The following is a 23434-nucleotide window of genomic DNA, read 5'->3' as shown; positions in this document are numbered from 1 at the left end:
TCACTGTTCCCTGTAAATCTGCATGCAATTCTCTCACAGTAAACATTGGGAAAAACTCAATCAATGGGTATTCTTCACTAGCATTGTTGATCACCATTTCAGCCACCTGTTCTTCTTTATCATCGCTATTAGTTTTTACTTCGATTCCAGTGTCTGAACAGTTAATAGAGCATTTCGTCTTACACAGTAAGTCTCTTCCTAGTAGGGACACTGGACTTGAATCACACACTACAAACATATGTAGTCCCTGTAATTACCGATCTCAACCTACTCTGGTTCTGTGATTGAGTTTGTCAACTGTCTATTCTCCACTCCCACAACTTGAACTATTCTGCCTGAAAAAGGTAAATTCGGGACTTCCACACTTCTTACTGTAGAGAGTGTAGCTCCTGTGTTCACCAAGAATGAGACCTTGTAACCCACCACCTTTCCCTTCACAAAAGGTCCTCTCTGATCTACTTCTAAGGATGGCGCAAGCATACACGGTCCTTCTTCCGAACTGTCACTCATCCATTCTTCGTTTATTTCATCCTCACTGTAAAATGGAAATTGATGTACTGTGCCATTATTTCTGTCTTGTCTCTGACCTGTGACCTGCTGAGCAAGCATCACCTGCTGCCGCTTCATCGGTCGGGGCTTGAGATATCTGCGTTTGCTGTCTAGGTACCGTGGGAACCTGCTGCTGTATTGGTTGCAAATGTGTTAATTGTGCACACAGCACTTGTATTTGCTGTACAGGTTGTAATTTCTGCACTCCATTCTGAACATTAGGAATAAATCCTTTCCTTCTTGGGGCATTGACAGTTTGAAATGTACTGACATCACCACCTTGCTGAACTACACCATCCTGTGCCATCAGCGGACACTCCCGCTTCCAGTATCCCACGTTTCCACACAAATGACACAGTAACATCTTTTTCATTCCCTTCATGTCATCCTGGACCACTACAGTACCTAACTCTGGACCACGCATCATGTCCATTCAGCAACATTTACCTCACATTTGAGGCTGGAATATGATAGTTCTCTGCTGTGGCGGCGTAGGCGGTACTAAAGCTCCCTGCACTCCTGTTTGACCTGCCTTTATTTGCATCACCATTGTTTTCTCCTTCAGCTTTTTCTGCTTCAATTCAGTCTCATCACTATAGTATTCTGCATACTCCAACACCTCATCAATCAGCTTTGCCTGCCAGCAAATCAGATGACTTTTAATCATCTGTCCTACTTCTGGTCTCAAACCTTCGACGAACCTGAACACAAAATGCAACATGTCTTTCGGCTCAATGGCCTCTTTACCATTGTACTCCTTGAACGCCTTTAACAATCTTTCATAGTAGGTATGTATTGACTCTTTAGACTCTTGAACTGTTTTGTCAATTCTTTGCCGATCAATATTTTTGGGAGAAATTATTGTCTTCAGGAACTCGATCACCTTATAGTAATGTTTAATCACCTCAGGTGAAGGTGCACCCGTTACTCTGTCCCTTTCTGGTTCACTTGTTGGCCAATCTACTGCTCTCTTACACTTGACCCACAAGTCAGCTGGAATCATTATCTCCAACAATGTGTTCAAGTCTTCCCGCAAACATTTAGAAAGTTTCACAAGTCTGTCTGCTGATACCAGTCAACCGGTTCCTCTCTCAATTTTGGGTAATCATTTGTGAATGACAATAGATCACACCTGTGCCATGGGACATGAACAAACTGCCCTCCTGGAATTTCTCTCATCTGAAGCATTTTTACTGATTCCCTTTGATTCTGAACAACTTCAGACCCATCTTGTGAATCTCGTTTTCGCTTGTCCTTCTTTTTCGCCCATCTACCTTCCCATTTTTCTAATGCTCCCCAGATCTGAGCACTCTGCAATAATTCATTCAAATGAGCCTTCATTCCCACTGATCTCATATGCTCAAAATCCTTTGCCTCGAAATCTAATCTGTAACTGCATTTCAAATGCTTTGTTTTCTCAATCTTGAAGTCCTGTTTTTCTGCCACCTCTGCCAATTTCTGATTTATTTTACCCACTTCCCATGTAATCCTGGGACACAGATACCTCAGCTCTTCTTCTGTGTAGGATTCTAACGTATTCACTCCCATTGTTCCTTCAACTAACTCCATTGCCTCTGTAGTTAACCTCACACGGTTTATCTGCTCTTCACCCTTGGATGTATTTTGCGGTGTATTTAGACTATCTAACCCTTCACTCAATTGCTGTACTGATGATCCCTGTAATGAGATGTTACTCGTGTTTGGCACTGGTACCTGTTGCATCACTGCACCTGGAGTTTGCGGTGTCAAAATGTTCAAACTTTGACTCGTATTCGGGCCATTTATTGCATCTGGAAGTGTTACAAGTGGACTTAAGATCTATCAATGGTCTAGATCCATTGAAAGTCTGACCCACAGATGACATGTGCACAGGATCACTCACTCCCCTTCTCACAAGACTCTGTGACCTCTCGTTCTGCTCTCCCGCACTTGCTTTCTTTTGCACGAATAAAGGTACCGCTGGACCAACAGTAATCGGTAGCGATATTGCATCTGGAGCTTCCCTGAAACTCACGCCTTGTGGAAAGGTTACCCCCATCGCCTGGTTCATGACTGGTGTAACGTCTGACAGTGTTCCTGTTATCGGTGTAAACTTCGGCAAACCCTGCGGTTGTGCCGGTGGCAATAACATTGGGGTTGGCTCTGTCTGAACTAGCATTGGCCTCAGGAGCACTTGCTCTGATGGCACCACTAAGTTTGGAATATTCTCAAGGACTGGCACATCTGGATAAATCCTCTGTATTGATGGTGGATGTATCTGCGCTTGGACCACAGTAGTAGTCCCTGCATTAGGTGTACTCTGTACTACCCCTGGTATCTGTCCATTATCTGTCTGCACTGGTCCCTGTGTTCCCGATGCTTGTGGTGGAACAGTTGTAACGGCACTAGTACATGGACCCCCTGAATAAGTCCCAAAGGGTGGAGGTCGATCCCTCAGCCGCTGTGTTATAAGGTCCTCAACATCTGAATCCTCATCGTCTACATAAGGCTTTTTCTTTTCCTTTGTCCCGGCACTCTCACTCTCTTTACCATCATCTTCTTTTCCTGTCTCGTCTTCCTCTGTGATTGCAGGAAATAATTTAATTACCTGTAACGTCTCTGTTCTCCACCTTTTCTGTTCCTAATCCCACAAAGCTTCAGCCAAGGACTTCTCCACTCTCTTCATCCTCCTCTTAAATTTCATCTCTTGCTGCTGTCTGGCAACCAGCTCCCAAACCGCTAAAGCCTCAAACTGTGCTGGCCTCGGTAATGGCTTCATCTCATACAATGCCATTCACAATTCGTCCAAAATTCTCAAATTGAATTTCCATGGTCTGGAAACGCTAAGGGTCCTAACTTCTTTGTTAGCTTACACCATTGCTTTAACCAAAGACATGGTTGGAGGTGTGACACCTCGCTCCTCCATCACAATATAAGCTGGAGAATTTTCCAGTGGGGTTGGCTCCCCCACGGACGCCTTAATGTAAGAATCACCCTTAATAGCACTTCTGAACGCCTTGAAAATCTTCCTTTTCTCCCTTGTACTTATTTCGATTCAATAATGAAATGACTTTTACTCCCAAGATTCCCTTCACCTGCTTTACTCAACCAATTGCCTCTTACGGACGGCTGTCAATCTGCTCGCAACTCCTCTTACCAACCAGCCTATCCCAGCGCGGCACACTCTGACGTCACACTCACACACTGCGGCTGACAAAGTCTTGCGGCTTGTCCTCCTAAACTTCAATTCACACAACTAATGCAGATTATTGCGAGCACTTTAACCAAAGACCAATAACTAAAACAAACCTGCTGGTTTACTGCTGGAAGGGACACAACCGCTGCAGAGACCTTACGGATTTTCACTAATGGCCCTTTCGCTCATATATCTATTCCTCTATCTCAGTCACCGACATTCGCAAGCAAAATTCGACCCTCGAATTTCATTCTCAACTGATCAGTGGGTATGTCCTAATGCACATAGGACTCGCCAAATCTCAGTTGAAAAATTTCTCTTTATCATTTAACTCATTCACCGACTTGTTGACCACGCCCGATCAACCTACTAAACCAGACAGATTACAACATATAACAGTCTCCTACACTTGTCAATATACTCTGGAGTCTTGGACCACGCAGGGTCCGTACATCACCAACAACCATGTGGATAATTTTTTAGCACAAAACGCCACACACATGTGAAGTTCAACGACTTCCCTACTCTCATACTGTGGAGTACGTACAATCCTACTAAACCTTAATTGAAGTACGCAAACTCCCTACTTTTCCTCACATACATCACAATTCACCTGCGGTTTGCTCAAGCTTGTGCAAGCGCAACCTACCATTTTCATACTAACACAAAACACGCCGAGAACATACCCAACTTTACTAGCAGGATCCCATATCTAGGAAAGTCATTTCTGGGCTTAAGGGGACATCATCCTTGCTACAATTGCCATTTCAGAAAAATGAAATTCAAACCTCATAAAAATACAAACAACTAACCCTAACTCAAACTACTACTATAACCAATCACCTCATTACTAGTTCCCCAAGGAAACTACCCATCAAGCTCCTACCAAAAACTGCTAGTGCGCCTGGTCCTTAGTAAGTATACTTACAAGGAAACGCGTGTAGGTCGATGAACCTTTTGAATCGCATGGAGTATCCTAGTCATGCAGTGACTAGTAAATCAATAACTAACATCAATAATCAAGAACCATTCTATGGAAAAAAACAGCTCAAAACCATCTGCTCATGAATAACCACAACTCAGTGAAGAGTTAAACAATTTTTATTTCCCTGTTGATTACAATTCTAAATCATTTGTTAGATCAATCTTTAATCAGTTCAATTATTAATTCTTAATGAAAACATCATCTCATAACTTGAAGAAAACATATGCATAAATGCACCTTCATACGCCAAAAGAATACCAGCATTAATAGCAGAGTTCCGAAAATAGCTCGTCAGTCATTTGTCACTTTCAACGTCACCCCTAACAGCTTACAGAGCCAAGATTAGCATCAGCATGTGGGACTTCATGCAAAACCTTTTAGAGAAAAACATGAATTTTGAAAATATCTATCTAAGTGAAAAGTCTATAATCAGCTTAGTTGGTAACTAGAAGAAAAGGCAGAATTTGCCAGTCACATTTTCATAGCTACCTATCCAGGATGGATCAGCAACAAGTCAGACTTCCTCTTCAGGTCATCAATTAGTCAACCACGTATCAGACTCACAAAGTATGAGTCCAACGACATAACCTCGGACAGCGTCTCCTGACTTCATCAATTCTCTCCTTGCATCACCCTGCATCATCTGAAGTTTTAGCCCCTTGTCATGACTTTTTATTAGGGTCTCCCAGTCCGTCCCCCTAATTCCTAATTATTCAGTCAGTCAGCAGACATAACTTTAACCTATAGTATTTGTTTACCGAATCTACTAATTTCAATATCAGTCTGTTCACAAGATGTGGATTGGTTTGCCATACGATATCCTCACCATCTGGCTCTTCGGGTATTGAAATTGTTGCATGTTCCTCTTCAGTCAGTACCTTCATTGTTCAAGTCCTGGGTAAGTACATTTAGCCTGTTCTGCACATAATTGCATCAAATTGTCTTCATCATCTCCTGTCCGCCGGTACATTGCAGAAAATTCTAGCTAAGCAACTTTTACATCGGGTGAGTCCAGGTCGAACCATAGCAGCTTCGTGCAAATGCGGTTATTGTTTTCAGCTCTCTGTGTGCGAGGCCTAGAGAGACTAGGCCTTAAGTTCGGCTAAGTTAATACTACAAATTAAATTAAACATAGATTATACATTTCAATATGACATATTACTACATTTTTATCATTTATTTTTCATTATTTCATACCATTTCAGTTATTGTTAATTCAACGTCGCATACATGGTAGTCACACCCCGAGGTCACATTTTTCAAACGTGCACATTATTTTCTCTACGATTAATTTCTCTACATATTTTTATTAAAAACATAAACATCATTAATAATTTTCTTAATTAACATATCTGCTTCAACACCCCCGGTCTAGTACAACCGAAAGTTTTATTTTTAGTTTGACCACAAAAGGTTTGCGACAGCTGCGCTGTAAAACCAGACCTAAAAAGTAGCTTGTTGCATTTTAGAAGTGAAAGGAAGCAAATCATCTGATGAAAAGAACTATGTTCCAAGGGATAGAGAAATTGCAGAGGAAAGATTAAAGACACTGAAAAAGAAGCAAACAAATAAGAACGTCAAGAAAGCTGACCAATGATAAACACTTTGTTGAAATAAATACCTGTTGTTAGATATTGATGCTGTACACAACAGAGAGTTAAAACTGTCCATAGAAGAAATCTAAAAATTATCACCTCAGGGAGTGCGGCAAATTCCATTAATGTGACGGCCTCAAGCATGTTTTCAAATTTTTCACAAAATACAGATAATCCTCAGGGCGGGAGACCCACCTAAATGTGGTGGAACATGAATATCTTCCCTAAAATGTCAGTGACTACATTTGATAGTGATGGTTTACTCATGATGTAAAATAAACAACCCTATTTAAATTAGCACGAGATCTGAATTCATCGCTGTAAAAAGTATTAGCCACAACCTACGAAACCTGGATTCCGACCTTATAGATGTTGCAGTAAGCCTTTGCATTAAAAATAGCCTTTGTTGCATGATGTTGCCACACAATTAGAATTCATTATAAGCAGTGCATTAGGTGGATTTTAGCATTAGACTCCCTAAAGCATAAATAGATTGGATGGTATATACAGGGAAAACCAACGTTTTCAGGTTTACTCAATTGTGGCAGGATCATTGACACACAAAAATGCCCTTAAAAGGTTTCTGTTGAAGGAATGTTTTACTGGCTGTTATTCTAATTCTCCATGGCTATAGCAGTTTTTTTCAGAGAATGACATTGAAAACCTTATTAATTCCCCAAATTAGTATTATATTTACCGACATTTTCACAGCAGTGAGTACCATAAGAGTGATTCACCCAAAAAAAGATAGGACATTTCACCTTCTCTGGTGACATACTGTAAAACCCGTGTTTCAGCGACAAACCTAAATAACGTTAAGAACTTTTACCCAGTCTTCAATCTGCCTTCCCTACCAAAGGGCATTAAAGTGTATGTGGACGCAACTTATTGAGCACATGAAACAATTAAAGCTAGTAGGCCCCTTCCACTCAGGCTTCAGGGTAGGCTGCAGTACGGAAACAACCATCCTTCATCTCGGAGTGTATATACAGAATGCTGGACAAAGGAGAATGCTTCTCCATTCTATTCAACCTAGCATCAGCATTTGACACAGTTAACCAGGATGTGCAGAGAAGCACCCTGAAGGCACTCATGGGGAATGGAGACACTTCTAAAATGCTACACCTTGTTCCTTAACAACTTTTCTTTGCTAATCAAATTGAGACATTGGCTATAACGCAAACTTCATCAATCAAGGATTTCTACAAGGGCCCATCCTAGCCCAAATCTTCTTTAGTGTATACTTGGGACCCCTAACCGCTCTTCTCCAAGTTAGCCTACAATACCATGTATACACAGATGACACTGAACTCTACATCAGACTATCATTGCTAAAGGATATGTGTCACATGAACCATGCCCTAAAGAATGTACAACGATGGCTAGCCCATAACCATCTGATACTCAACCTTTAGAGATGCATACTTTGAGAGGCTTGCAGCACTCACAAAGTTTTATACACTGCACTCCAAAATACCTGATCCGAAATTCCCCAAATCGGGGTAGGGGTGTGAGGGGCAACGTTTCTTACACAGCTCTGAATCCTTACAATTAGAGCCACCAAGATCCAACAAGCATTGGCAAAACCAATAGGTCTCACCTAAGCAAGAACTATTAGCTTTGCCAAAGTGTTTTAGCCATGTTGTACATCAGCAAGGCTGCAGTTCAGCATGGCTTAAAGTTAGTGGCATAGAGGAGAGTGGCATGGAGTATCGTAGAGTGCAGTGGTGAAGAATGGAGTACTGTGTAGTAAAGTGAGTGGCAGAGAGTGTCATGTATTGGACTGGCATAGTGTGGAATCGTGTAGAGTGGCATTGGAGTGGCATAGAGTAGAGTGGACTGCTTTGGCGTAGAGTGTTGTAGAGAATAGTGGAGTAGAGTCCAGTAGCATTGAGTGCAGTGGTGTACAATGCTGCATCTTGAAATGCAGTGGCGTAGATTAGAGTGGTGCAAAGTGGCATAGACTGCATTGGCGTAGAGTGGTGCAGATTGTAGTGACATAGAGTTGAGTGATTCAGAGGGCAGTGGCGCAGAGTAAAGTCGGGTGGCATAGATTGCAGTGGTGTAGAGTGCAGAATACAGCCAAATTGCATAGAGTGCAGTGGCATAGAGGGGTGGAAAGTAGAATTTCATAGAGTAGTGTATACTGTTGTAGAGTGCAGTGGCACAGAGTGCAGTGGAATAGCGTAGAGTAGAATAGTGCAGAGAATAGTTCAGTGGCAGAGATTACAGTGATGCAGATTATAGTCCAGTGGTATAGAGTGCATTGGCATGGAGTGCAGTTAAGATTTGAATGGCTTGGATTGCAGTGGAGTGGCGCAGAGTAGAGTGCAGTGGCATAGAGTAGATTGCTTCAGAGTACAGTGGAGTGATCTAGAGACTCAAGTGCTATAATGGTGTAGAATGCAGAGGTGCAGAGTAGATTAGAGTGGCATACAGTGGATTGGTGTAGAATGCAAGTGGATAGATTTGAGTGTTGCAGACTAAAGTGCATTGGCATAGAATATATTGGCGTAGAGAGGACTTGTGCAGAGTAGATTGGTGCAGCATAGAGTGCAGTGGTGTAGAGTGGTGAAGAGTGCATTGGCATTGAGTAGAGTAGTACAGGGTAGAGTATAGAGGTGTAGCTTTAAGGGGTGTAGAGGGTAGTGACATGGAGTGGTGTAGAGTGGAGTGGTGTTGCGTTGAGTGGAGTATTCATGGTGTGGTAGCACAATGCCATTACAGAAAACATATTTTCAATTGAAATGATCATTGCAATTGTACAGTCGTACAGTTTTACTAAATAAACTATACAGTGCCAGACAAATATGTTGAAATTGCATGACCCAGTGTAATGATTTGTTTTGATCATTTGTAGGTATTTGTTTCTAAGATGCTTCAGAAATAACAAAGAATGTACTTAATTTGTTTTCCTAATTCTCATATATAGTGAAATACTTAGCTTAATTGAATGTTGTGTGCTAGAAAAAGTCTTTCCTATCCTCACTATACAGCAAGATTGTCACATAAATCCTCTCACTTTGAAGTCAGAGAAGGAAAAGTAAAAAAGCACCTTTGGAAAACAGTGCCTGAAATTTGACCTCGGTCTTTGAGTGCACAACAAATGTGACGAGATAAGAACAAGATTTACCGGTCTATTGACAGAAAAGGAGCTCTCGGAAGGATGCTGTAAATAAGGTTTTGGCAACGGACTGTACGAACTCAACAAATAAAAGCAACAAATAAAGCCAGCAGATGGAAAGCAAGAAATATGAGTTACAAACCACAAAGCTGATAGCAAGCAATGGGCAGAATACATTCTTAGGTCAGCTTTCAGTAATGTCCCCAAGTTGTATTCTGCGACCTAAAAAGGAAAAACCCTGGATGCGCTCATGCTCAGAAAACTGTCCTCAGAATCTGAAGCTCCCTCTCACCGAAATATAAACAAAAACCTCCAGATCTGCCTTCAAGAAAAGAGTGAAAGCAATGTTTATTGCAAATTACTAAACAACCTGAACCAATCTGAGCATATTTTTACCTAGTGAGTGATCGTGTCTAAATCTCTTAAATGTTCTCTTGTAAACCACCAAGGAAACACGCATGCAATGTGAAATTGATATAGCTCTTTCAGAGACATCCAGTCACTAATAGATTCAAACACTCCTGGAAGGCCAGCAATTACCATTGAACAGTGTATTCATTTTTACCTGTGCAACTAATATGCATACTCATTATCTCATGCACTCTGTAAACAATGGCAAATCTGGTTATGTACAGCGCTCTGATATCCTTGGGACATGTTCGTGCTTCATAAATCTCTCTATAATAAATAAATAGATTTTGGTAGCTGGTTTGCAGACGCGTTGCCGACGCATACTGTCCTGGAGAGTGGCTCGCTGCGTATGGCCTGGGAGGAGGATGCAGGCAACTCAATTACAGAGGCACACTGGAGGTTAGCCCTTTCTGGCCACCTCAACATACCCCCCAATTCCAGATTTCGGTTAATTCAGTTCTACATTGTTCACAGAGCCTATCTCACTCCGGCCTGAGTGAATAGATATTTTGCTCGTCAGGATGCAGCTTGTCCCCGCTGTCATAGTGTGGGCGCGGATTTGCCCCACATGTTGTGGTCCTGTCCTCCTTTGTGCTCCTACTGGAGGGTGGTGGTTGACTGCCTGTCGGAGTGCACAGCTCGGCGGGTTCCGTTCACCTGGGAAGCGTGTATACTAGGATTATTTCCCAGAGGTAAGCGGCATAGAGCTGAGGTGTGATTCACGGATCTGGGACTCATTACGGCAAAACGGCTAGTGACTCGTAGGTGCTGATCGCCAGACCCTCCGTCGGTGCAGGCTTGGAGATGCTGTCTTGAGGTGTGGGCGGGGGCCGAGGGAGCAGTGCTGAGGAAAGAAGAGGTGTTAGGGCTGAGTCAGTTTCCGTTGTCGGCTGGCTGGGAGGAGCTGATGTTGCGATTACGGAATATTAACAGGGACCCAGATGTGGAGGGCTCGGTCTAGCATGGATGAGTGTTCGTTAGGGGTGTGGTGCGCTGCGTTGGGGCGATGTGTGTGCTCACTGGTGGGATTTGATGCAGTGCTGGAGTTGGGTACTGTCTGCTGGATTTGGCAATAGACTCTGCCCCTCTGCCGGTATGCCGGATTGATGCGGAGTAGACCTCAGGCCGATCAGGATGCGCTTGTATGGTAATTTATCGTTTGGATGTCTAGTAACCAGCAGTAGTTGTTGTTTTTGTTTGTAAAATGTTTACAGCATTTGCCTATCAGCCAACCATATTCGTGCTGCAATGTAAGTGGGGGGAGACATGGCATAACGATCCATTTTGTTTTATAATGCATTCATTCAACAATTCTTTGCTTACCTTCATTATTTGAGGCCACATGTGTAAGCACTTTTTGTACCAGTGGGGCATTCTCGAAAAGAGTGTCCTGTGGGAACTCAGCCCCTGTATGGCTTAACGGATGACCAGATCCCTGACAACAGCTTGCCATGTTACCCGAACTTTCTTCTTTTCTTGTTCTTTTCAATCCTAGTGGATATCCAAGCGCAGTAGAACTACACAATGCCATATATTTGCATGTCAATGGTTCCTAATTCGATGCTATGTTGTGATAAAATGCTAATAAACAGATTTATGAAAAAAAAATTAAAAAAGCTTTTGGTCCTGTTTGACTGTGGGCCGGAGGCACTGAAGGAGGGCAGATGTAGCAAAGGTTAGGTACTTAATGAATGCCCGGAGCAGTGTACTGCCTTATTCTAATGTACCAAATGTATTTACCTTTGGCATGATAATAGCTCTTATTTCTACCCCATCGGTTTATCTCGAATAAACTGTGCTGCTGCATGACAGAATGTAGCAGTGCTTGTTAGGGACTCATTCGGCTCCCAATTCAGTTGGATGCCTTCATGCTCAGAGCACTGAGCCAGTAGGTTGCAGGTATATTGTGCTAGATGAGTCAGTGTTATTAGAATTATTGATGCGTTACTGAGCCATTGACTTTCATTTAAAGGTGGGCAAGCCACTGAAAGCCTGAGCCAGGCTGGAGTCAGATGCCTGGTTCTGGCTCAGCTTGAAGTCCTCTTGGACCCTCCTGCTCAAAATGAGCCAAGATTTCATGTGGCTCCTGCCCACCACACACTACCATAATGCTCCAAACATTAAAGAACTGTTGATTTAAAACAGGAGAGGAAAAGATGTACCCATCTAGTGCCTGAGTGGCACAATGTGAAATAGTTCCTGGTTTCCCCACTTGACCAAACTAATTGATCTTTGGCAAAAACTGCCACTTTTAATACGCGCTGCTTAATGCAGTATTATAATGTGATGTACTAGGTTAAAACACTTCTGCACGTTAAAGAAATACACATTTCTTTTTAATATGGAAAATAATTTATCATATTTTCTCCAGTATTGGATCTTTCATAGATTCACATGCTTGAATCATCCCCGTCGTCGAGGTGGGAGCCTCACGGTAAACTTAAATATATAAAAAGCAGTAAGTCAGTAAAAGTAAAACCAGTAGGCCCTAGTAGGCCTCATAGGGTATTTTACAGTCTATCCACTTTGTTTTGTGAAAAGACCCAAACTTGAGTATCAACCAATCAGGATTCAGCCCCTCCCAAACACTCCCAACAGAGGCTGAATTCCCTCAGATTTTCTACCGCACGTCGTGTGAAGGGAGTCTCCCTGAGCTCTGCTCAGTTTTTTTCCTATTTTCTGACTGAAGATTGTTTTTTCTCTCAGGAAACTAGTTACAACTTTACTATGTCTGAAAAGGCAAAGAAGGGTCTGTTCAGAGACTGTGACAACTGTGGGAAGAAGAGACTACATATTGATGACCCCCACAAGAAGTGTATTTACTGCCTTCATCCAGACCATAAGGTGAGAGACTGCAAAATCTGTCGCACCTTTAGTCAAAAAACCCTCAAAGACCGAGAAGGGTAGACTTCTCTTATGGCTGCAAAAACAGAAAGCCTTAGAGCATCCTTCATCAGACAGCGAAGAGTCACCACAAACTTCTCGCCCTCAGAAAAGAACAGGTGAGAGAGATAGAGGTGCGGATGAACCATCAAGAAAAATGCACAAAAAGACAAAACAAGTCTTAACTGAAGAGGCAGTTAAACATGGACCAAAAAAGGTTCATTCAGAACCTACTACGCCGTTACACAGGAAAAGCACCTCAAAGAAACCATCCCTGTCTCTGTCACCACAAAAAGAGCCAGAAAAACTCTTTTCGGTGAAAAAACAACCGTCGACGACCGCCCCGTCGACGACAGTGTCGACGGTAACAGCGACCACGGTATCGTCGACGTTCACAACACCATGCTCACCGATGATTATGACGTTGTCGCCGTTGTCATCGACGACGATTATTACTGCAAAAATCTTCAAAAGAGCTTCGTCGGCAACCACAGCGTCGACAGCGGAGGCCTCCTGGGTTCACAAATCATCCAGGGCACTCCCATCTACGCAAGATACGTCGGCGAAGCGACCGTCGTCGGTAAAATACCCGTCGACGAAGGGACCGTCGACTAAGGACCCATTGACAAAGACGCAGTCATGGACGGAAGCGTCGACGAGAGACCCGTCGACGACAGTACCGTCGACGACAGTACCGTCGACGAGGGAATCGTCGACGAGGGAATCGTCGACGAGGGAACCGTCGACGAGGGAACCGTCGACGAGGGAACCGTCGACGATGGAACCGACGATCACCACAGCATTAACAGTTTACAAACCTTTGGACATTTCACCAGATCATTCCTCATACCATCATGAGGACTCCACCAGATTCTTACCCCTTTCCCTTATTAATATAGGGGACAAGCCATCTGACATTTTGCCGATGCATACATCACCAAGTAAAGTGCTGCCATACCCACCGCAACATCTTTTAGACGAAGATGATGATGAGGATCAAGGAATGTTTGGGGCAGCTAGTAGCCCGTCCCAACTAAATGTCAAATGTCAAGAGTTTGATGAAGAAGAGGATCAACATTACCAGCATAGTTATGCTTCAACATCTTATCCACAGGCAAACCAACCATCGCCACTAGCTATGCCTAGCACATTAGTGACATATTTACAACATATGTTGAAGGACTACTATAAAAGGTTCCCACCGTCAACTCAGTCCACGCCACCTAGACCTCAAAGTTACCAGCAAGCTCAAACTACTAATGTTTCCGAAAAGCCACAGGCTAGTAGACCTGTAACTAGCCAAGCTCCGGAAGCTTACCTCTCGTCGGACGACGAAAGGGAAGAGGGCGAGCTAGCAGATTCAGCGGCTAGTGAATGGGACGATTATCTCGTTCCCACACCATCTCCACCTCCAGCAGCTCCAGTGGATTCTCCTCCAGAAGACATAGGAGGTTTCCATAATATCATAGAGAGAGCGGCGAAACGTTTTGGCCTGGCAATTGTTTCCCATGAAACTGAGTGTTTTTTGTATGACTTTAAAGAGCCATCAAAGAGATCTGTAAGAGCCATACCGATTGTGGATTTCTTATGGCAGGAGGGTTTGAAGGCAATGAAAAACCCGGCAACAGTGCCTTCACAAATGCCAAGGCTAGAGAAAAAATACAAGGCCCCAGATGATTCTCCAGCCTGTTTAGTCTCACAGCCGAAACCTGACTCAGTTATATCACAGGCGGCTCAACGACGATCCAAAAACCCCTCTACGCCTATTGCGTCTCCCCCAGACAAAGAGGGAAGGAGACTAGACAATATCGGTAAGAAATTCTCCTCGGTTGCTGCAGTAACGGTCAAGGCGGCCAATTCCCTCGCCATCCTGGGAAGGTACGATCGCCAGATGTGGGCAGACATGTCCGCTTTTGTAGATTCACTGCCAGAAGATCTCAAGGTGGAAGCTAAAAAGGTCTTGCAGGAGGGAGAAAGGGTCTCCGCAGAGATAATAGACAGTTCAATAGATATTTCCCTCACTGGCTTTCGACAATTAGCTGGAGCAGCAGTCCTGCGCAGACAAGGGTGGCTTAAAGCTACTTCATTCAGACCAGAAGTCCAGACTCGTGTTCTCGACATGCCCTTCGATGGAGAGAGTTTGTTTGGCAAACATGTCGACGACATGCTGCAGGCTATCAAGACGGATACCGATACAGCAAAATCCCTAGGTACCCTGCAGTATAAAAAACTACCTTTTCGTGGAGCAAGGGGTAGAGGTAAATACTCCTTTCGAGGTGGATACCAACAATACAGGTCACAATATCCATCTTCCTCCACAGGACCAGGACATCAGCACCATCAACAACAGCAGCATTATCGATTACCACCAGCCGCAGCTTACAAACATCCGGCTAGAGGAAGAGGAGCTGCCCGAGGAAGAGATACAGGCAGAAAGCAATGACCAGCGGATAATCTCAACACCTCCCCAATCAATATTGAAGGTCGGAGGTCGCATCAATTCTTATTTCCCCAAGTGGAAGGCTAAAACATCGGACAGATCGGTACTAAATGTAGTGACCAGAGGTCATACTCTGGAATTCATGCAAACACCACCGAGTGTCCCTCCATCGGGTACACCGCCTCCGAGGTTGAACCAACTTCTCAGGGAAGTAAGAATAATGCTAACAAAAGGAGCAATAGAACCAGTCCCTTTATCTCAAAAGAACAAAGGATTCTACTCCCGGTTTTTCCTTCTAAAGAAACCCTCAGGAGACTGGCGCCCCATCCTGGACTTGAGAGCACTAAACAAGTTTCTAAAGAAACAATCGTTCAGGATGGTAACGTTGCAGGATGTCCTGCGTCTCTTAAACACGGGAGATTGGATGGCATCCCTAGACCTCCAGGATGCTTATTTTCATATCCCCATATATCGCAAACATCGCAAATTTTTAAGGTTCAGGGTAGGAAGTATGCACCTCCAATTCCGGGTTCTACCATTCGGTCTCAAATCAGCCCCCAGAATCTTCACAAAAATGTTAGCTCCAGTAGCAGCACATCTTCGCCAGTCAGGTATCCAGGTCTTCCCTTACCTGGACGACTGGCTTATAATGGCACCCTCAAAATTCCAAGTAACAAATCATATTTCCTATTGCCTTCAATTGTTACACAGCCTGGGGTTTGTAGTCAACTACCAGAAATCTCAGATATACCCCAAACAAGAATTGAGTTTCTTGGGAGCAATTTTGGACACAGTACGCAGCAAAGCGTACCCATCACACGAGAGGAAACAAAAGTTAACCTCTTTGGCAGACAACCTATCCAGAAAAAAGTTCGTTTCAGTCCGCATCTACAAATCATTGCTCGGAATGATATCATCGTGCATTCCGCTAGTCCCAGATTGCAGGCTCCATATGCGACCCCTGCAAGAACAATTGGACATACAATGGACACAGGTCCACGGCTCCTTCGAAGACAAGATTCGCATAACGCCTCTAATGAAGAACACTATGAGGTGGTGGGCGACTCCAACCAATTTCTCAAAAGGGCTGTCTTTTCTTCTTCAAACACCAAGTTACACAGTAACAACGGATGCCTCTCTCGAAGGATGGGGTGCACACTGCCAGGACCTGCAAATCAGCGGAATCTGGAATCAGCAAGAGAGCCAGCTCCACATCAATTATCTAGAACTCAAAGCAATACACTTAGCTCTAAAAGCTTTCTTGCCAAAGATACAATGTTCAAGCGTCTTAATCCGGACGGACAACATGACCAGCATGTTTTATCTAAACAAGCAAGGAGGCACAAGATCCCTACAACTCTCGCAGCTAGCCCAACAAATTTGGACATGGGCCATCAAACACAATATTTCACTAAAAGCGGAGCATGTGCCAGGACAGATCAATGTTCTAGCAGACACCCTGAGCAGGACAGTAATTCCTTATCACGAGTGGGAGCTAGACCAGAAAACTCTCAATGGCCTGTTTCTATTATGGGGCAAACCAAATTTAGACCTATTTGCCACTCTCAAGAACAAGAAATGCCAGTTCTACGCAAGTTGGCTTCCCCAAAAAGATTCGTGGGGGAATGCGTTTTCGATGAGATGGTCAGGAGTTTATGCCTACGCTTTTCCTCCGATCCCGCTTATTCCGAGAGTCATCAGAAAAATGAAGACGGAGGGGTGTCGACTTCTACTCATAGCTCCCAGATGGCCCAGACAAATATGGTATACGGAGCTCCTCATGCTCTCCGAACGACCACATCTACCACTCAGACAGAGTCCGACTCTTTTAACGATGCACCAGGGACAAGTCACACACCCACATCCGTCGTCTCTTCATTTGTCGGCTTGGCTCCTGAACACAATGAATACTTAAATCTCAAAATTTCCCCAGAGTGTAGAGACATCTTAGCAAAAGCTAGAGCTGACACTACCAACAAAACCTATAGACTTAAATGGAAACGGTTTTGTGTTTGGTGTGCAGCGGAAAATATACATCCTTTATCTTCTACTCCGGAACAGATACTTCCATATCTCCTGCTCCTGGCAAAATCAGGACTTGCATATTCTTCCATACGGGTACATCTGGCAGCAATTTCCAGATACCGCAGATCACCAGACAGACTCTCTGTGTTCCACAAGAATTGTCAAACAATTTATGAAGGGCCTTTTTCGGGTCTTTTCGCCAATTAGGAAACCTCTGCCTCTATGGTCATTGAATGTTGTGTTGATGCAGCTCATGAAAGCTCCTTTTGAGCCGATCCACAAAGCTGACCTAAAATTCCTCGCATGGAAAACAGCGTTACTGTTAGCTCTTACTTCGGCAAAAAGAGTCAGTGACATTCAGGCGTTCACTATCAAACAGCCGTTCCTCCAGTTTACAAACTCAGGTGTCATCCTGCGGACAAATCCTAAATTCATTCCGAAAGTTCCCTCAACATTTCATTTAAATGAACCAGTCATCTTAAAAACCTTTTTTCCAAATCCGCAAACAGTGGCGGAAAAAACATTACATTCTCTCGATATTAAAAGATGTTTAAAGTTTTATCTACAGAAAACTCAGGCCATCCGCCAGTCGGATCAATTATTTGTAGCATTCGGCGGAACAAAAAAGGGACACGCGGTGTCCAAACAGACTTTAGCAAGATGGATTGGCCTGGCGATTCAGTTCTGCCATTCAAAAGCAGGAAAGCCGCTCCACACCAGGGTGAGAGCCCACTCTACAAGATCGGTAGCCACTTCAGCTGCACTCTTTGCAGGTGTACCACTACATAGCATCTGTAGAGCAGCGACATGTTCCAGCCAACACACATTTACAAGACATTACTGTCTAGAGGAGACTAACCAGGTTGATACAGCAGTGGGACAAGCAGTGCTGAGGCATCTATTTCGTTAAGGTGAGCCTCTTACACATCCCACCACCACACTCGAGGTATGGTCATTAATGGTTCATTTTCTTATACTGTGTTAACGTGTCGTATTCTCCATAATAATAGCATAAATTGTGTCAGGATTTCTTGCCACACACCTTTTATTGCTCTTATATTCGGATGTTTATGAATATAAATATAATTATATGTAAGTGCATATTTAAAACTGAACTAATATGAATCACATCACGTATAGAATTACGATGGAATTACAGTCAATGTAATTCAGTAAGTAAGAAAACATTACTGCTCGTTACTCTGATTCAAGCATGTGAATCTATGAAAGATCCAATACTGGAGAAGAAAATTAGTTACTTACCTGTAACTGCAGTTCTCCAGTATTGGTATCTTTCATAGATTCACATGCGACCCACCCTCCTCCCCTCAGAGGCTCCCCTATTATACAGATATTAAACTTCACACTCCTACTAGAAAATCTGAGGGAATTCAGCCTCTGTTGGGAGTGTTTGGGAGGGGCTGAATCCTGATTGGTTGATACTCAAGTTTGGGTCTTTTCACAAAACAAAGTGGATAGACTGTAAAATACCCTATGAGGCCTACTAGGGCCTACTGGTTTTACTTTTACTGACTTACTGCTTTTTATATATTTAAGTTTACCGTGAGGCTCCCACCTCGACGACGGGGATGATTCAAGCATGTGAATCTATGAAAGATACCAATACTGGAGAACTGCAGTTACAGGTAAGTAACTAATTTTCTTTTGTGGTATTTGATGCTCAGTTTATGTACCAAGCATTTTCAGGGCTTGGCTCGTGCACGGCTCCTGGAGCCCTGCCTGACCATCTGCTTTGCTCTAACTTACCTTGCCTTGTTAATTTGTTGACTCCCCCACTTTTACTCTCATCATCCAAAAGTGATTACAATTTTTGTCTTTTTTTTTTCACAGACGGATGCACAGTATGCCAGCCTTGTGGCCGAAAACCTCAAAAACATGTGAGCCTTTATTTGTTGCTTAGAATTTCTTTAACTTGTTTTGTGGCTGATCTGTTGTGCGGTTGGTGCTTGTGGAACATTTTGTGTGTGTGCGTACTTACATATGTAAGTACGCACACACACAAAATGTATACAGTGGGATGATGTGGCCTTACAGTCAGAGATGCCAACTTCAGAACTGAGGATCCGGGTTTGTGTCTCTGCGTTGGCTCAACACCAAGTGATTTTTTTAAACAAATCACTTGGGGCCTGAATTGGATATTGGCGCATGGGTGATGGATATCCCGTCTGCCTAAATCTAAATCCCATAGGAAATAATGGGATTTAGATTTTGGCAGACAGGATATCCGTTACCATTGTGATTGAGTGACCCATTTGCCAATATCTAAATCAGACCCTTAAGTTCCCTATACCTTAAAAGAATGAACCTGACTGTGTAATGTAACTGGTGCTCATTTAAAGTGCTCCAATGTCCTTGGGCTGGAATGGCACACATATAACCTACTGGCGGTTGATATTTAGTTCGGACCTAGGTTCCCTTGAAAAATAATGTTTTGACTTGCCTATATCATTGGCACTGCTCGATGAATCTTTGCAAAATTTTCCCAAAAAAGTGTGTCCAAGGGTCTTGTTGTGAATGCAATGTTTTGGTGTGACCCTTCAAGCGGGGTCTGAGAAAACGGTGTGTGTGTTGGGGGGGGGGGGGGGGTCATTAGAAGGAGGGGAGGAGCAAAACAGTGTGTTTCTCATCTTAGTTCTCATAGACTCTTTAGACACACCTGCACCCCAAACCTCTGTACAGGATTACACCAAATTTGGCAGAAAGGTAGCTTTTATTCCGCAGATGACCGTTTTTGTTATTTAGTGTAAATCCATCCAGTAGTTTAAGAGATATCAAAGGAAATCCAGATTTCTGTATCTGGGCAGAGCATAAGCACATAGTTATGCTCTGATTGGCTGTCAGTACTTCATCCAGGAAGTGCTGGCATCCAACCTGGGGCCAATATACATGATAGCACCTTATTGAAATGCATTGTGGTGATTGCCAGGTTTTGAGGATCACACAAATGAGAACGTATAAAGGGTAATAACACATTTTAGGTACAATATAATTTGTTTGTTTATGGTAGCATGCTAATTTTAGGAATTGTGGTGTGTTCTAAGGTCACTTTACCCTGCTGAGATTTCATGAATCATGTTTCAGAGAAAACTGTTTTCTCATGATTGTCCCTTAGAGGTGATGGAAGGTGCTCCAGAAGCTAAAATGAAAGCATATTTTCTGTAAATCCACACTATCTGTCTCAGCCATATGAGAGTGAAGTCTGGCATTCTCACTAAAACATGTACTTCCAACAGGAGCAGCCTGTCAGTTGATTTCCTCGTGTTCTACTGCAGCATCCCAGAGTGTTCTAAAGAACAACTACAGCACTAATAGTCTTACTTATGACAAATGTGTGGCACACCTGGAGCCATCTTGATTGAATCAAACTGGTAAAACCTAAAACTTTTAATTAGGAAAAGAATAAAATGAATGGGTTCATTTTGTCATAAAAATTATGGTTAGTGTTGTAGAAAGTAAAGTTAGGATATATTCTAAGTGAGTTCTCAGATATCTTTCTCTCCTATTTCATTAAAACATTCTGACATGAGGACTGAAACATGGACTTTCAACACCAGCAGCAGACTCCCATTTACCTCCCTGGTGAGCTGCAGCTTCCAGTGTTGTAATGAGTAACTAGAGTGCTAACGTTATGAATTTATGCTAAAAATGTCATATCTGAACGCCATCTTGATGGAATCGATGTGGAAAATTTGAAAGCATTTTATACTGAGGATACTGCAGTAAATAAAGAAATTAGGCAGCTTCATAACAAACAAGTCTCCCAAAGTGGCACCAGAGACAAAAGAGCCCAAATGTAGCACACACATCACCCAAATGTAGCCCAAGTATTGCCCAGTGGTTTTAGAGTGCAAAACACGTAATTGTTTAGTATTTTTGCACTTTTATGTAGCGCAGATTGACCCGAAGTTATTGGAGTACTTTACATTAGCATCAGTTATATTACAGAAGGACACATTCATTTTGGTACATAAAGATAGAAAAGAGTTTAAAAGTGCTTTGTCAGTATTTGAGAAAATATGTCCTCATTTTAGTTTTTAGAGGCTAACCGTATTTACTATGGGAATACGACCCTCTCATCCGTATAATTTCTAAAGGAAATGCTTTAAATATTACAGTTTTAACGACATAAAGATGATGTCCGGCGTGCTACACTTTTGTAATAGTCATAGAACGTTAGCAATCTAGTTGTTCATTAGAATACTGTGTAGAGGCAGAGGTCAGGGGCATGGTCTCAGTTAATTGAGGACAGGGAGGAGGGTGCAGAGGCAACAGGTTGCCCACACTAAGCAGGCAGTTTGGGCAGTACAACACACCATGCAGGGCAGGCGAAAGAGTGCCGGGCAGTAAACCAACTATGAAGGCCTGACCAGAGAGGCTGTGCCAATATAACCAACCATTGAGGGCAGAAGAAAGAGGCAGGGACAGTACAGCCATACTTGTCAAAAGACCCGATTCAGGCAGGAGACTCCCAGTGTTTTTAAGGGGTTTATTTTAGGTGCCTCCTGCTTAAAATCTCCTGTTTTCAATGCAGGTCAGTGGGGAAAATCAATTCCCCAGTTTTTTTTAAGTCTCCCTCTTATCAAGTTCAAAATATTGGCAACTATGGTACATTGGATCACGGAGGGCAGGAAGAATAGGGTAGGGCCTTGAACTCAAATAACAGACGGCAGGAGATAAGCAGGGGCACCAACTGACCTTACAGGGCATGCGTCAGTGGTTGCAGTAGCACAATACACCATACAGGGCAAGCGTGATGGCAGTGCAGCACAACGGACCATGGAAAGCAATAGGGAGGGGATAGGGCTATGTGCATGGACAACAGAGAGCAGAGGGGAAAGAGGCAAGGGCAGCAAGGTGACAGGCGGAAAAATTGCAGCATAACGGACCATGAGGAGCAGGGGGTAGGGGTCAGAGGCAGCACATCGGACCATGCAGGGCAGGAGGGGGCTGGTGCATGGTCTCGGACAACAGAGGGTAGGGAGGAGATTGATAGGGCAGTAAGCTTACTGTTCAGGGGAGACGGGAAGGGCAGTGGCAGAACAGCGACTGCACAGGGGCGTAATGAGGGGGTATGGACTTGGACAATGGACGGCAAGAAGGGGGGGGGCTGGAGCAGCCAGCTTGGGTGGGGGCAGTGGTCCCTGCGTCCAAACCTCCTTAGTCCTCTCCTACTGTGCATTGCAATGACCATCTTAAAAAACAAATTTTGCAGGAACATCATAGTTGGAAAACTGAATAAAAAAACCTTAGAAATTCACTTAAAAACAAAAGTGATAGGGACTTTATAGTAGGGTTCAGATTTTACATGCACAAAACCATTGAAATTAATCGGTTATAGTTAGTTATTTCAAGTAACTATAACTCATGCCCTAAGGTAATTATAACTCGCGTCCTCGCAGTTCACTGCTAATTACCCCAGTTAATAAATCACTCATGACAGCATCTTGGACATCATTGATAATATCACTGAAGCATCTGAGTAAAATTATTGATAAGAAAACTGTGCATGGTGAGGGCGTGAGTTATAGTTACCTTAGGGCATGAGTTATAGTTACTTGAAATAACTTCTAACAGCTGGATTTCTATGGTTTTGTGCATGTAAAATCTGAACCCAACTATAACATCCTTGTAACCGTTGTTTTTTTTTGTGCATATATCTAGGTGTGTATATACTCTCTCTCTCTCTCTCTCCCACCAACCAATTTTTTTTTTTTTTTTTACATATTGCACATCCTGGGGGATCTGCGGAGCCAACAGATCTAGCGATAAGATCTGTTTAACTGACAGCCATTTAAGGACTCTACAAAATAGTATAAAAAGCATATAGGGAGGCAGGGTTTGGATACCCTGCTCCCCCAGGCCTGTTATGAGATGTTGGAGCCTTCAGACAAAAATGGGATTTTTTTTTTATCGGCTCTGCGGAGGATCCATGGTGCTGATTACAAAAGAAATGATGGGTTTTGAACCTTTTTAAAAATGACACCTTTTCCCCAGAAGGTGGGCTAGAGCCCAGTAGGTCGGCTATAGTTTATGTATTGGGGAGGGGGTCTGCGGACCGCCTCCGCAAGCCTTGCAGAGACCACATCCCCTGGGGCCAAATTGTTATTTTGTAGAGAGGTGGCCTGCGTCATTGAATCCATAACCCTAAGAGGAAGGGCATCCCTGAGGTTTGGACGCCGTTCAGACCCTGCACCCAGTCCTACAGCCCACACTGCGATGGTCATCT

The 23434-nt window shown here is 43.3% G+C and overlaps 1 protein-coding gene across 1 annotated transcript in view; it reads left to right on the top strand.

Moving 5' to 3' along the window:
- MGAT4B (alpha-1,3-mannosyl-glycoprotein 4-beta-N-acetylglucosaminyltransferase B) overlaps positions 1-23434 on the top strand; it is a 1476931-nt gene that overhangs the window by 496431 nt on the left and 957066 nt on the right. The window contains exon 5 of the mRNA XM_069199505.1: positions 19039-19085. Within this exon, the coding sequence (XP_069055606.1) occupies positions 19039-19085 (47 nt within the window). The remainder of the gene's footprint in view (positions 1-19038; positions 19086-23434) is intronic.

This window comes from Pleurodeles waltl, chromosome 7 (genome assembly GCF_031143425.1).
Source record: "Pleurodeles waltl isolate 20211129_DDA chromosome 7, aPleWal1.hap1.20221129, whole genome shotgun sequence".
Lineage (NCBI taxonomy): Eukaryota > Metazoa > Chordata > Amphibia > Caudata > Salamandridae > Pleurodeles > Pleurodeles waltl.
This window is presented reverse-complemented; position numbering and strand designations above follow the sequence as displayed.